Below are 15,789 nucleotides of genomic sequence, written 5' to 3' on the forward strand. Positions count from 1 at the left end.
GAAATGTCTTCATTTAGTTTATTCATAGCTTATCTGCTTGAAATGTTCTCTATACTGTCCATGTCCAACATAGATAGTCAAATACATAACTACTGTCTACTTTAACACAAACTCATGCACAAATCTACTGTTTCTCTAAAAATAAGCTCAAGACCGACAGATGTACTGACACATTGCACTTTATCAAGTCCAAAAATATCATTTCATTTTGATCACTGACAGACAAATAACATAGGTTTAGATGGAAAGTGTGAAACTATGATAACGTGATGTCAGTGGCTGTATGTTTGTTGTTTTCGTTGCAATTCATGGCTTGACACAGTGATGAGTGTTTAAATATTAAACATGCATAGATGCATAGCATGTGCGCACACAGACACACCTAAATCTCTCACAGCTGGTAAATGTAACACACACATGCACACACACACACACACACACACACTGTAATAAATCCATCATGGCCTCTGTGTCCCGTTCTGCCAGCTGCTCACTGCACTGCTACTACGTCTGTCTTGTTGCTAGGATACACACACACATACACTCAGCAAGTAGCTCACCCCTTGTCATACACATTGTGTTTGTGCCCATACATTGCCAAGGTGCCACTAACTGTACATGCATACACATAAACACACATACACACATTGAACTTCATGTGGCCACTGTATACGTTACACTAAATCAAGAGGAGAAACTGTCCACTGATGTCACACCTACAATATCACAGTTGTTTTTGTTCCACCTTCCACCTTCGCTTGTTAGTGTAAAATCACATTTTTAATATCAGGGCTTCATACCAGTACCTGAATTAGTTAATTATCGTTTTAATTGATTTGAAAGTGTGGCAGTGATTGGCCTCTCCCTCTTGTCTGCTGTTAACTCCCTGAACAAGAGGGGGCAGGATGGAGAGCCAGTGCACAAGTACCATTAGAGGGAGCTATCTGTCTATTTACCTCATTGTTGTAATAGTGTAGCATCACTTCATCCTTATCAGGGAGGATACCTTGACAGCAGCCCCCTCCTCTCTGTTGTCTTTTTTTTTATCTCTCTCTAAGCCTCCCTCTCTGCTCATCCCCCACCACCTCTTTCCTCCTCACCTCAGTCTTGGTTCCCTCCCTACCTTTTCATCCTTACCTGCCTCTCTCCTTACCTCTTACCTCCTCTCTTCCTCACCTCTCTATCTGCCTCTCTTCTAGTCCCTTTCATCGCTGCCAGTTCTTGCCCTCTCGCCTGCTCCGCTTCCTCCCCTTCCTCTCCTCTCTCAATTTCCCCCTCCTATCTCGCCTTTCCACAGCAACAGCAGATGAGATTCCCCTTCACAGAGCCTCCCTTCTCTGCCTCTCTTCATCTCCTCCTCCCTCCCTCTCTGGCTCCCTCCCTCTCTCGCTCCATGCATTCATCACTCTTGCCCCTCAGGGCTTTGTTCTGCCTTAATCAGGAGCTTAAGTGTTGCATTCTCACCCAGACAATGCCTGCCATTCAGTCTGGGCCTGTGTAAATAGGTGTGCCCTGTTAGTGTGCCAGCGGGCATGCCATTCCAAACCTCGCTGCAGTAGTGGTGATCAGCCATAGCCCCCAGCTACAGGAGGCACTGCTCCACACGCACACACTCACAAACATACACACAAACTAGCAGCAGCAGGAGGTGGAAGAGCAGAAACTTACTGAAGGCTGCCTTTGAAGTGCTGCCATACAAAGGCATGGATGGCCAAAGCAACACACACAGCACAGGCACATGGGCACAAACACTTTTCTTTAAATGGAGAGCATGGAGAGGGATTCTTTTCATATTCAGCCATTTGCGTCCTGTCCTTACTTGGCCATTTCCTTTTCAGTTGCTCTGCTCTAGCTTGCGGTCTTGACTTTTTTGTATTTCTTTGTCAGTAATAGCCTTGTGTTGTGTTTAGTGGTAAAACAGCAGAATAGTGACCAGAGGGTTATGTGTGTAGTGGCTGCAGGGGACCAGCAGCCTATTTCTTGGCCACCTGGCATGCTCTTTCTAGGAGGCACTGTAGGCCTCTACCCAGCTGGATGATGCTCGCTGTCAGACTGGTGTGCACATCTAGGCAGCCAGCTTCCTCCCAACACCCGACCATCTGTCCGCATCCATGACGGCTCTCTACCTGCAGAAAGGGACATTGCTGACAAACATTACTGTATGTTGGAAAGAGAGAAGCCTGCATATACATACAAAGAAAGGCTGGCAGGTATACTGTATGTGCACTGTATCCACCGAAGTTTAGTAGTGCACATTCATCTAGCTTTTGACTGTATATTCATATCAACTTCCAACTTACAAAGAGAGGGAAAGCCAGATGGAGGGAGAGGATGAAAGAGAGAAAGGTTGGACAGGCATATAAACATACAGTAGACAGGCAGCAAGTGACACAGAAAGAAAAAAAATGAGACCACACTCGCCCATGCTATCTATCCTCCTCAGATGGCCATTTGGGCTTGTTAATCTATCGCCTGGTAACAGAGACAGCCTATCAACAACAGCCACGCCCCTCTGCACATGCTCATAGAGAAGGGCTCATTTGGATCTTTGAAGGGAAAACGAAACGTAGTCACCACACCAAATTGCACATGCACACACACACAGACACACACACAAACACACACACAAACATACACGCATGCACGCACACACACACACATATAAAACTCCCCACAAATCCTGGCCTGTCATTGCTCTCCATTGTTTGGCTGCGGTTGCTTTCTCCTGGTGTGACTGCCAGCAGATGGCTAGCACTGAGCTGTCAGAGTCGGCCTGGGGCCCACACACAGGCACACACACACACACACACACACACACACACACACACACAAGCACACACACAAACATGCACACAGAGAAAACCACTCACTCATACAAAGAGTATCTTATTGCACACAGAGCATATGCACAGTGTCCACTGAATGGCGCTAGTATTGGCTCTGTAACAGTCCTCTAGGTTTATTCATACTACAGTTTATACATCACATACACTATACTATGTGTCACACTCTTGTATTGTCTTGCTGTTCTTCCACACACACACACACACACACACACACACACACACACACACACACACACACACACTTACACACACACACACACACACACACACACACACACTTACACACACAGGCTCCTGATAGACTGTGGAGCCGCTCAACTACAGGTGCCCCTCATGACCCCTCTCCCTCTAATGACTGTGTAATCTCATAAAAGGGCTGCCTTACTGCATTAGCATGTGTAAAGGCCATTGTGTGTGTGTGTGTGTGTGTGTGTGTGTGTGTGTGTGCCTATGACATAAGTAACTGGTTTGAATCTTGCCTTTGCTACCATCTTTTGCATCTTTGTGTGTATATGTATGTGTGTGTGTGTGTGTGTGTGTGTGTGTTTCACAGTGATTCAGTGTGTGTAGCAGGTGTCAGGCCTAATGGAGTGTGTTGGCACAGTGTAAAAGCAGCTGCTGCAGCCTGGGGTCGTCCGGTGTCAACCTAAGGTGAAAGGTCAGGGTTGGGGTGAGGAGTCGGCTGTAGCTACATGACATTCCTCCACTTGCTAATCATAGCTCTGATGAATGGCTGCAAAGTGGCAGCTGGTAGACAGGAGGCGGTGTGTGGCGGTGTCAGAGGAAGATACAGGGAGGAGGATGGAGAGAAAAGAGGAGAGGGGAGGGGAAGAAAGGAGTGCAACTAATCTCACACACACGTTCACACAAGCGGGCAGGAAAGTATTGACTACACAGGGCTGTGATCCTGAAGGAGCTGTACATCAGAGAAGACAAGCACAACAACACAGGCTTTTGTCAATGTCTGAAACTCCACACAAACATATATAACCCTCGCACACCCAAAGGCGCACATGAATGCATTGTCATCCTCTCTCTTTCTCTCATAAACAAATGCACTCTCTCTCTCCAACACACACACACACACACAGTTTGTTGTGTCTGCAGAAAGCTGGGACTAATGACAGGCTTTGCGTTGTGTGTGCTCACTCAGCTGCCCCCTGGACACACTTTACCCACCCAGCAGAAAACAGCTCTTTGTGTTTTTCTCTCTCTCTCCCTCTATCTATGTATCTCTATCTTGTTCTCGCTCTCTCCCCACTTTCTTTGCCCTCTGGAGAATAGAGTTGTTTTGCTGTGCTCTGCTGTATATATTACCTACTGTATATATTTTCCTGGACCCTGACCACAGATATATGCGTGCAGCAGTGTTTCTGGCTGACACCAGCCTTTCAGATTTGCCATTAAATGGAGCAATAAAGTCTGCCCATAAAAAATGCCAAAAAAGTGGTTGAAGGTTTTTGGTGCAACAGTGGGAACAGCCCTGTAGTTGGGAATGTCCCTGACTGACTGACTGAATGACCGACTGACTGACCATATTTCCACCATTGGTCAGCCAAATGCCACACGAGTGAGTTGGAGTTTCCCTATTGGACCTTTCTCTTTCAAAATGAATTGCCGCAAACAGTTTCTCCAGTGTTAGCGCTCATTTTACAAGTTAATATAGATAGAAAATAATATAACATAGAAAAACACAGCACAGCTGTCGTCTTTAACTTATATGTTTGACATCAGTTTTCACCTTTAACTATCCAGTATTTCATTTGGCTAGTTTGGTGAGTAGAAGACACTTCACTCTCTTCACTATGTTTTCTGGTTTGAAAAGGAATGTGTGCACATGTTCACTGACACTAGACTCTCAGTCTCATTTTAGTACTTTTCAGTACTCCCCCGCTCAGTGGTAGAGACTGATCTATTTGATGTTATGACTCCAGAGGTGTCCGATCATGGCTGTTAAATAAGCTGTTTATGTAGAGCTAGACAGAAGGCATAGTCATTAGTGCAAGTTCACCCACATACACACTCCTGTGCCTCTGTTGTCTTCGTCCATCCCTCCCTTTGATTTGTTAAACCATTATGAGCAGCCTCTCTGTCTCCTGTAGTCTGTTTATCTCCTCATCCACTAATCCCTCCTCCTGATTTGTTTCCCTCCGTCTTTCCTCTGCCTTATATCTAAATGCCATCGAAGAGATCCGACTGCAGCAGAGATTTCTGTTCATAATGTCACAGTGCTGCCCAGAGGAGTGTTTTTACATTGACCTAAGTGTCTGCTTACATACTAGCTTTCTTTACTACACATATACACACGTTAGCCATAAGCACTACACATGACACACATACAGCCATTTTCATGAACAGTCTGAAAAACTGTGAGCAAACATAACCCATGACGTTTAAGCTCGATTTCCATGACTTATTAAGAGAAAGGCAAAATTAATTCTATTTATTAATATCTATTTATTTATCTATTTATCCATTTATTTTCTCTACCCACTTAATCCTTTTTATGGACATGAGAAGAAGGCAATTACACATCATTGCCAGGTTGACCAACAGGGCTAATTGCTACAAAAAATCTACTGTTACTGCCAATAATATATTAGATCATAATTTTGTGCATTTCTTCCCTTAACGGCTCCTGATGCTGTTCATTCACACACAAGAAAGGACTTGGTAATAGACAGCCTCAGGTGTATCCCAAATCCAAGAGGAACTGGAAGGCAAGCTACTGTGTGTGGGTGTGTGTGTGTGTGTGTGTGTGCATGCATGTGTGTGTATGTGTGTGTGCGTGTGTGTGTGTGTGTATGTGTTTGTGTATGCAGGTGTGTGTATGTGTGTGTGTATGTGTGGGTGTGTATATGTATGTGTGTTTGTATGCATGTGTGTGTATGTGTGTGTGTATGCATGTGTGTGTGTGTGTGTGTGAGACTGTGTGCACTGTTGTTTGCTTCACTGGAAAGCAGACGGTCAAACGGTCAGCTTGTTTTTGCTCTGACAGCTGGGCCAAGCAGGAAGAAGCCAATCGATAGCACTTACCCTCTTCCTGTTAGAGTTCCCAATTGACTTGAGAGAAAGATGCAGCCCTGCAGTCGTCACCAGCCCTGTGTGTGTGTGTGTGTGTGTGTGTGTGTGTATGTGTGTGTGGCTTTGCGTATACAAGTGATTACCTGTCTGTGCACACTTTTTGTATATGAAGCATTGTGTCTGAGGCTGAGTAAGATTGAGTGCATTTATGCATTTGGAGCATTAGTCCAAGGACACACCGTAGAGCCATGGAGGAGCATTTTTCTTGATTTACTGACATCCATCTAGCTACTTCTCTCTTAGGTTTGAGGGCTAAGTCTGATTTGAAATAACTCAGAAATAGGAGTCTGATAACCTTGACTCTGAATTCTAAAGGTAAACAAAAAAGGATAAAATAGGCAGGAGTAAAATACATTGTAGATATTCATGCATACATAAGCAGTGGTACTGTGGAAGTCCTGCATGTGAATCCCACTGCTCTCGCTGTGTTCTATGACATGCCTTGAAGTGGGGAAAGAAAAAGTGCCCTGCAGGGACCAATAAAGTATCACATAGTTATTGAGGCACTTGTACCCATGCATCCTGTTTCTGGGGACAAACAAGGAGTGGCAAAATATGTACTGCAATACATCAAATGCTGTGCTTCCCTCCCTTTGAGCTCTGTTCTCCAGCAGGATGCACATGTTTTACAACCATGAGATCACTGGTATTTGAAAGACAGGATGATAGTGAGCACTGAGGTCAGATCAGCACCCACTTTGGCTGATCTGCTGACTGCCAGTATCCTGTGCTGCGAGGGACTTTGCTTTAGCTTGTGTGCACACCATGCAGGTGTGGTTCGACCTAGTTCATGCTGCTGATTCAGTCTGAATCTTATTAGCAATTATAATGCTTCCTGAGGTAATTGTGGCTTGCTCTAAGGTCAAGTCCAGCATCACTTCTAGTCTTGTAGTTGTTTTATTTGGGCATGCGTGATGGTCAACTGCATTCTAATTGTTTTACTTTGGAGGGGGAGGCAGGTTGAGCCTTTTTTAACAAGAAGACTTTTGATAATATTTAACATTTTCTAGCTGTGGGGTATTCCAGCTGTGTGTGTGTGTGTATATATATATATATATATATATATATATATGTCTGTGCATATTTTACAACTTCAGTCATGCAGACAATCAAATAAGAGAGCCAAATTATCTCTCTCAGCAAACATTAGTATTAAGTCTATTACAATTTAACGAAGGCTGATAGGATAGTTGGTCCACACATTTGCATCTCTGTGTGTTCACATGCATCTTCCAGCTGCCCTCAGATCAGCCCCAGTGTGAGCCTTGCTTCTGTCCTTCCGCCCTTGACTGACCCAAACCTGACCTGTGTTTGGGCCCTGGGCCTGCTTATGGCTACTGTATGGGCTTCCATGTGTGTACATTTGTGTGTGTTTGATTGTGAATGTGTGCCCAGCACAGGGTGGTGGGGTGTAATTTGAGCCCCAGGCCCGGACAGGACTGCTGCAGATTTCATCCAGGCAGAAAAAGCAAGACATGGGAGCCGCAGGGTGATCAGAGAGAGAGGGAGAGAGAGGAGAGAGAGAGAGGTCAGGACAGCTGAAAGAGTAAGAAGAGTGAATGTTGGAGAGAGAGAGAGAGAGAGAGAGCGAGGGAGTAATGGACAAAGAGCAGCAAGGATCTTTTTAACTCAGCCTCCATGGAAGAGAGATGTCAGTCTGTGTCAGTTCGTTCCACTAACCAGCCTGTAGCAGGAGAAACAGATCTCTCCCTCCCTCTCACACTTTCTTGGTTTCTCTCCCTCTCACTCCCTCCCACACCATCTCTATCTACTTTCTTCACTCATATCTTTTGGTGATAGCTTTTCTGCCTCAGTTGAGAGAAGCAGAAACACCCCACAGCTCTGGGGGAAAACAGCAAGACTAAGTAAAAGACCAAGCAGTGAACCAGTCATCTCTAAAAGGCAGGCAATGCATAGTGCAGGTCCTCTCCTGATCACACTACGGGTGAGTGAGAACGGGCTGCTCCAAATGCTGTGGAGTAAGGCCCTGAAGGCAGGGCACGCTGCCGGCTCTGCTGCAGCGTTTCCCTCAGTGTTGTGTGGAGGGCAGCTCACAACTCTTCAAACACAGAAGGGATCAAATCTTCAAATCCCCTGGAAATGTCAGCCACGTTTGAGGAAATGTCAGTCTAGCTGAGAACACACAGAGACACACATCGGCCCATGTGTGCGCACACACAGGCACTCGCACTCAAAACCATGCCAGAGAGGCAATTTGATATAGGGCAGTCACATCCTGTGGGTGAAATCAGCTTCATCTCCGTCGTTTTCCCAAATCTCAAGGGAGAATCACGGTATGCTTCTGGAGGTATTTACTCCCAACAATGCTGAAGTTATAATCCGTGGCATTTTCACATGAATAAACATCTGCTGTGCAACTCTCATCACAAAATGATGTAACACAGTAGTGACTCAACTTGTAATGCCAGTGTAGTGAAGGGTTGGTACCAGAGGAAATCGAAGAATAATTACATCACTTATAGCTTGGGGGTCTTTCAAAAGGCTGTCATCAGTCTTAGGTGACTGTTAAGCTGTTAAGTTTTGGAGGAGTATTTCAAGGATTTGTTCATGAAATTATAATTTCCTGTTAAAAGGATTCAATTCTCAATCTTGTTCCATCCCCTGTTCTCTTAAAATAGATAGTATGGAACGTTTTGTGGTAATACAATTAATGTAATGTCTAAACTCTTCATATGAAGATCCTTCGTTGCCTCAAGTGATCTCATCTACAGCTACTGACATCATCCTGTGTTCCTATTGATCTCTCTTCACCCCTACTGGCTAACTTATCGACATCCTCAAGTGTATTTCCTGTCTAGACTGTCAGCAGTGTTTATGGATGGCCCTGCCCCCTGGTGACACATGCACATACACACATGTGAGGCCCCCTCCTCTGCTTATTGATGTATCCTTTTGCTTTTGACTCTGTCCTCCTCCTTAATGAATCTGGTAGGTGTGTACAGATGTTGTGCAGGGCTGAAGTATCGACGGGCATGGCTGTGATGAAAGAGTTTGTCCCTGGAGAGGCCTGGGTTAGGTCACAATGAGTGTGTGTGAGAGAGAGAGAGAAAAAAGAGAGTAATTGTTAGAGGGTGCTTGTGTTTCTGGGTGATGTGCATGTGTATCCCCTCATCACTCACTGTGTGTCACTGCAAGGAAGTTATACTGAGCCCAAAGCAGCGTGTGTGTGTGTGTGTGTGTGTGTGTGTGTGTGTGTGTGTGTGTGTGTGTATGTGTGCACGCGCGTACGCACTAGATCGTGCCAGCACTGCTTCAGGAGGTTGACAGGTGAGATGTGGGTTGAGACAGGCAGATGACTAGAGAGGTTGTGACTGTCTTGACTGACAAGCCTCTCTCTCTCTAACACGTTCATACAGGCACACAAGTACTCACACTTTACCCTGTGCAAGCCTGCAGGCCCTCCAGCCTCTCTGTTTATCTGCAGCTTCCTATCATGGTCTGCGCTGAGCTGCTAATGTCTTCTGATCCTTTGAGGGCATCCAGTACTCCGCAGTGTTGCGTGATTTCAGCTGACAGGCTCTCTCCGTGTCCTGCGACATCATCCATTACCAACTTCCTCCTCGCCGATTAGAGATGATAATGCTGAACTGTGGAATTAACCTCAATTAGTACTACCTCTGTAGATCTTTCTCATTTCACCTCCTGACTCTCGCGCTCCATTTTACATGTCCCTGGTCTATTCCGGTTCCATTCACAGGGCATATATCAACATGAGTGTGCACATAAACACAGACTAAGTTCTTGAATTAAAAAAAGCGATAATACAGCTATCTTGGTTTCATTTATCCTTCTATGGAATCACAAAACTAATTATTTCTTTATTTTTATGACCCTGGTATCACTTGGTTGGTCCACCCCTTTGGTCAAGACTGAAATATCTCACCAAATATTAAGTGGATTGCCATGAAATTATTCATGGTATCCAGAGGATGAAGCATACTGACTTTGATTATCCCCTGACTTTTACTCTAAAACGTCTACATTACTAGATGGATTGGAACAAAAGTTCAAGTTTCCTGTAAGCATGCTACCTTGCTAAACTTACATGGCAATAAGTGCAGTGCTTTATTCATTACATTTTGTACAAAACAAATTTGTGTTGTTGAGATTTAGTCATATAGAAACATAATTAAGTTGTATCATCTTGGTATTATTATTTTCCCGCTAATGCTTTGCCGTCTACTTTGAGTTTCACAAAAATTGACAAGTTGATTGCAATTGACAGGTTGGCAAGCCCTGCTGTAGATTCTTATTCTTGTTAACTATCTCATATTTGCACCCACAATAATACTCTATTGAGCAATAACATGCTTTAAGTAATCTCCTCTCTTCCCAATTATATGGGCTAAAATGAGTCATTTGAGAGCAATGATGGCAACAGCTATATTTGTGCCATCAAATCTTGGCTTCCAGCTTGTTCTTTAAGACCAATATGTCAAGTGTTACTCTCTGCCATCTGCTTTAGTGGATGAGAGAAGCAACAATATCTCAGTAATTAAATTACAAAGGCTTATGGCCCTGACCTGACAAGGCAGTTCAAGCACTCTGTTTCCTTTTTAGGTGTCTTCTCCTTTATACTTTCACAATTTAATATACACTGTGGGGAATTTATAAACAAGCCCCCCACATGCGCACTTTACTGCAATAAAAAAGAAAGAGGAAGAAAAAAGATAGACAGCGAGTAGGCTGAAAGAGAGAGCAGGAGACAGAAAAGGTTAGGAAAGATGTAAGCAGGTTTGTTTTCTGGAGTATATGTAATCTCCAGGCTCAGACATGGGTATTTTGCTGCAGTTTTTTTTATTTACTCCTGAAATGTTAGGGATACAGACTGGGGAGGCACACCCAACACATCTGATGAGGAGGATAAGATCAGTGGGGACACAAAGCAAAGAACTGAACTGACCCAGTCTCTGTCAGCTCACACACACAGACACACACACACACACACTCTCGCATGAGAATCCCAATACTTGACAGGCGTAGCCACTACAGGGAGAGTGTGGGAGAGGTGAATCGTTACCAAGAACAAAGGGTGATGTTATTGTTAAGTGAGGTCTGTTTAAATGGTTTTTAACTGCTGGTGTGGTGGAGGCAGCTGTCCTGACTTGAAGAGAGGGCAGGTGGGCAGGTCAGACAGAGGCAGTTGAAACACACTTCCAACCAAAAAAAATCCCCCAGACCAGGTGGTTACATATAGGGCAACAGCCAAAATGCTTATCAGTTTTTGTGTCATAGTTACTCTTGTGGTTTTTCCCACCCAGTCTGTAACTGTAGGAGGAAGGAAGCATTGATGCACCTTGATGCTCACAAAGACTTGCGTGTGTGTGCGTTTGTGTGTGTTAGTGTGTGTGTGTGTGTGTGTGTGTGTGAATGTAAGCACACAGACACACATGCACTCACAAAAAAAAAAAAAAGAAAAAAAAAGCACTAACTACTTCCCCTCGGCTCCTCATGAGAAGTCATTAGGAATGTGTCTGTGTGTTTTATTTTTAGCAGTGTGTGTTTAGGAGGGGTAGAGGAGTCTCGTCAGTCTTCAGGGCCCTCCTGCTCTGTCGCTCTGTGTCTCTGTCTCCAGCTGAGAGCTATGTATATTTCATAAGCCCAGGGTGCCTTTTTGTCTTAAGATGCGCTGCACCTCCCCTGCCTGTCTCTCTGCTACTCGTCAATGGAGGGAGCCATCACAGCCTCTTTTAAACTCTCTCTCTCTCTCTCTCTTCGCTGACAGCCACCCTCTGCTTCTCCCTCTTCTTTTCATGGTCAGCTTGTTTCTCTCCTGAAGCCTCATCCCTCTTTCCTCTTTCAGCTGTGGAGGGGAGCAGAGCACAGTACATCCAAGCAGACTTGGGCTGTCAGGAAAAGTCGCTCTCTTTCTCTGTTCCTCTCCGTCTTTGATTCTGTCTGTCTGTCTGTCTATTTTGTGGCTCTGTCACTTCAGGGAAGGGACACTGCTTCACCCAGCGCTGCATCCCCTTTAGTTGTTGTCTTTTTATAGCAGAAATCTGAGCACTGTGACAGCAGCTATAAATGGCTGCAACAATGACGGAGTTAGATCAGCAGTTAATTGCTATATTTACAATATGAGTCTATTTTTATGTTTAGATTCGATTATGGTCCGAATGTTGCTGTTTTGGCCCCAATATAAGTTGGACATTTTTGTTTCGTAACATTTTCAAGAGTAGTTTAAGAGAATCAGAATCTGCATGTTGGGTTGTTGGTAATTAATCTCATGGATTTATATTGAAGTCACTCATTGATTCAGTGGTAATTAATGAACTCCACCTTTATCTTACAAATGAACCCCTAATTTGTCAAACATTCTTCCTTTGTTTCTTGTTTATTTGCCATTAAGGATGTTAATTATGTTTTTATGTCTTTCAGGCTAGTGCTGTGATTGAGGCTGTGGCTGGAACCAATAGGGAGGTGGACTCAGGTTCAGGCCCCTCGCACCCTGCAGGTGACCACACTCCTCGCCCAGTGACTTTGGAGCCAGAGAAATCTGATCAAGCTGACCGCCCACTTCCCAGTGAGTGTTCCTCTCCCATATGCCAGAGAACAGTGTGCAATGTTGTTTTGTCATTTTCTTTTTCTTTCTTCTACTTATTCTTCACCTTTTTCTTTCTTTTTTTTTTTTTTTTTTACCTTTTCATGACTTTCTGTTTTTCTCTATTCACTTCACACCAGTGTGATCTTCAATAGATGTCCATACAGATCTGTGCAATGAAACTTACCTTGTTACTCTCCAACTTCTTGTAGCATTATTCGACATCTTCATGTTTCATATTGTGTTTCTTGATCTTGTCAGTCTGTGCGGCCGCAACTATGAGAGACTTGACTCAGAACATACAATAGCAAAGGCTTTGGTTTAGCCTTCATCATTTAACTAGTAAGAATGAATCACACCCTCAGGATATATATGTCTTCACTTAGCAGGCATCTTATCTCTGCTTCTTTTCTCCTGTGAGAGGTGTCCTCCTCACCCTGCTGTGCAGCAACACAGAAAGCAGTGACACCCCTGGAGTGAATGTGATGAGGGCTGAGGCAGTTTGATCACTGAGACTGAAGAGTGACAAAATTCCTTCTGAGGTCTTCTTTTCTACCTTGTTCTATCATGTCTTCTAACACATCTTCCTCTTGTAACTCACTGCTCTCCTACATCACCATTTTATTTGATCACTGTATACCTATCTGCAATATCTATCATGCTCTGACCCAAACTAGATCAGCTCTTTGTTTTCCAACTTTTCTGGCATTACAGCAGTCAACCTATACATGCTGCTGTGAGAGCAGAGGAGATGATAATGATTTCCCTGCAGTTTGTTTTGCAAATGTGCAGGGGATTTGATCTCTTCACCCCACTGACTGAGTTATTTAATAGCAACTGATCTTCATTATCTGACAAAGCAAATTAGCAAACCAAACCTGTGCATATAACGTACACAAGAGTACAAAGACTCTCAAACATCTGTATACTGACACTTCATTATTCACACACAGATGCACATGCATGTATATATAGGTATAGTATAGTGGTCAGCTAAAAAGGTGAGTAAGCACGGTGGTGGGATGCTGGTAAAGGAGACAAAGTGAGACTGAGAGATGTGGTAAAGGATGTCATGATGAAGTAGGCAGGGACAGAAAAAAATAAATGGTGTGTGTGTGTGTGTGTGTGCGTGTGTGTGTGTTTGAGTATGCCCCGAGGGAGTCCATCACTACAGTGGGTTTTGGAGCTCAGTGCGTTTATGTGGAAAGTGCTGCTGTCTCCTCTGATCAGTGTAGCTGGACTGCCTTTTCACTGGGCATCTACTCCCTCTCTCTTTGGCTTTTTTTACACAAACATTCACACTACGCAGGGGTTTTGTAAATCCAATTGTCTTAACTTTCCACCCTTCTTTTTTTCACTTTCTCTTTCTTTTCACTGCTCTATCTGTCGCTCCTGCTCACAGCTCCCTCCCGCGCAGGCTTCTTTTTCTCCGAGGCTATTTCTGTTTAGCCGTGAGGGCCCCCCTGTCATTTACAGAAACTCATCTCAAGCTCTCCTTCCAACTGAACCCCCCCCCCCCCCCCCCCCCCCCCCCACACACACACACACACACACACACACACACACACACACACATACACACACACACACACACACACACACCATAGGCACACAAGCTCAACCACAACACACTCAAAGGCACTTGGTTAAACAGTCGTGACAAAGGGGGCCACCGCACTGCAGAAGACTGAACGTTCCTCCCAGTGGTCTAGTGTGGGTTGAGAACAAGGTTTTCATGAGTTATTTAAGTGCTCTCCATCATGCGTGTTGTGCTGCGGCTCACACTGACATGACATGGACCATTTCTTCCGCTCAGGCTAGAAACGTGACACAAGACACGCTTGTGGTGTTCACACAGAAAAGACTAGAGCGGTGCACAATCAGTCATGATCTTTAGACTGTCGCGTTTAAATCATTAAATGAGTCCCTATGTAGCAGCTCTAGTGGTGCTATAGGGACAGGCTGATGAGTTGAGACAGTTGCAGTTACACAGTCCTGCTGTCCAATGCAGTCTGCTTTCTGCTGGGTTTTGATTGTGCATGTGTGAATATTTAATGGCTTGATGGTTGTAGCTCTATTTTAAATGCTTACTGTAACGAGTGGTGTACAAAGAGAAGGGGGAAGTGCACTTTCACACTGCACCATAGTGTTAAAGAGATTAGATGTGGGTATTTGTGAATGTAAGTATGTCTAAGAAACAACCAGCTCTTATTTAAAGTGTGTGAACATATTGCGGTCTATCACGAGCCTCTATCAGACAGGAATTGGACTGAAGGGGAGAGGATGTGACATCTGGGCTGACCCATGAGGACATTCGCTGAAAGCTTCACATACATCAGTTGTCGCTCAAGTTCAAAACAACCACACAGTCAATACATCATTATTAGTGGTGAAGGACCAAGGAGGGAGGGGCACACAGGACTAATATAAAGGGCAGAATGTATGGTAAGGGAATTTGTACCATTATGCTCCTCTTTGTCTGCAATGCTACAGCATCTCTCACTCTTAGCTCTTGTGTGAATTTAGCCTTTTCTCACGAATATTTATTTTGTCGCCGCCTGCTGTTTCATCACAGTCTTCTGTCCTTGATCTTGTCATACTGACCAAATGTGTTTACACACATGTATGTTTATGTTTGTGTGCACCTATGTGTATGTCTTGGCGTGTTTTTGTCACAGACTTACACATGCTGCTGATGTGATTGTCATGAGAAAAGCTGTGAGTGTGTTTTGATTGCAATGGCACAGCTGGACTCGGCAGACTTGGCAGACTTGGCAGTCTTGTGCGCTTGGCTGCTGGCCAGTTCAATACAATTACAATTACCCACCGTGGGAGCATGGAGCACCATTGAAGATGGGGTGTGGGTGCTGGTTGGGGCACAGAGGGGGGGTTAATTCCCAATATCTGGCAACCCGCATTTGCTTGGGAGGAGGATCAATGTCTGAGCTGTTGCTTTAGCCACTGTGGTTAACATTTCACATTAAGAGTCTTGCATGGAGAACACAGCAGTCAGGTTCAATCCAAAAAAAGCCATGTTCTGAGAGCGCATATACTGCACACACACACACACACACACAGACAGACACACGAACACATTAAATAAGGAACTGCCTGTCCAAGAGAGGGTGATTACAGGTGCCCATCCCTGTATCTCTTGTACAGAGAACAGAGCAGCAGGTGAGATGAGAGGAGCAGTGTGCTGAGGTGGGGAGGAAAGGTACAGCGAGAGGAGCACAAGGACGCTGAATGGAGAGGCAATGGGGGGATGTGTTTGGACAGAGAGAGCGAGAGAGAGAG

At 44.6% G+C, this 15,789-nt stretch overlaps 1 protein-coding gene across 1 annotated transcript in view; it reads left to right on the top strand.

Annotated features, from left to right (window-relative positions):
* The window catches only part of gse1b (Gse1 coiled-coil protein b), a 165,921-nt gene that overhangs the window by 39,601 nt on the left and 110,531 nt on the right, over positions 1-15,789 (top strand). Inside the window, exon 2 of the mRNA XM_071488246.1 lies at positions 12,330-12,474. Within this exon, the coding sequence (XP_071344347.1) occupies positions 12,330-12,474 (145 nt within the window). The remainder of the gene's footprint in view (positions 1-12,329; positions 12,475-15,789) is intronic.

The sequence above is a fragment of the Trachinotus anak genome, unplaced genomic scaffold, assembly GCF_046630095.1.
Source record: "Trachinotus anak isolate AG129_WGS33_773 ecotype Australia unplaced genomic scaffold, CSIRO_AGI_Tana_v1 ptg000011l, whole genome shotgun sequence".
In the NCBI taxonomy this organism is placed as follows: Eukaryota; Metazoa; Chordata; class Actinopteri; order Carangiformes; family Carangidae; genus Trachinotus; species Trachinotus anak.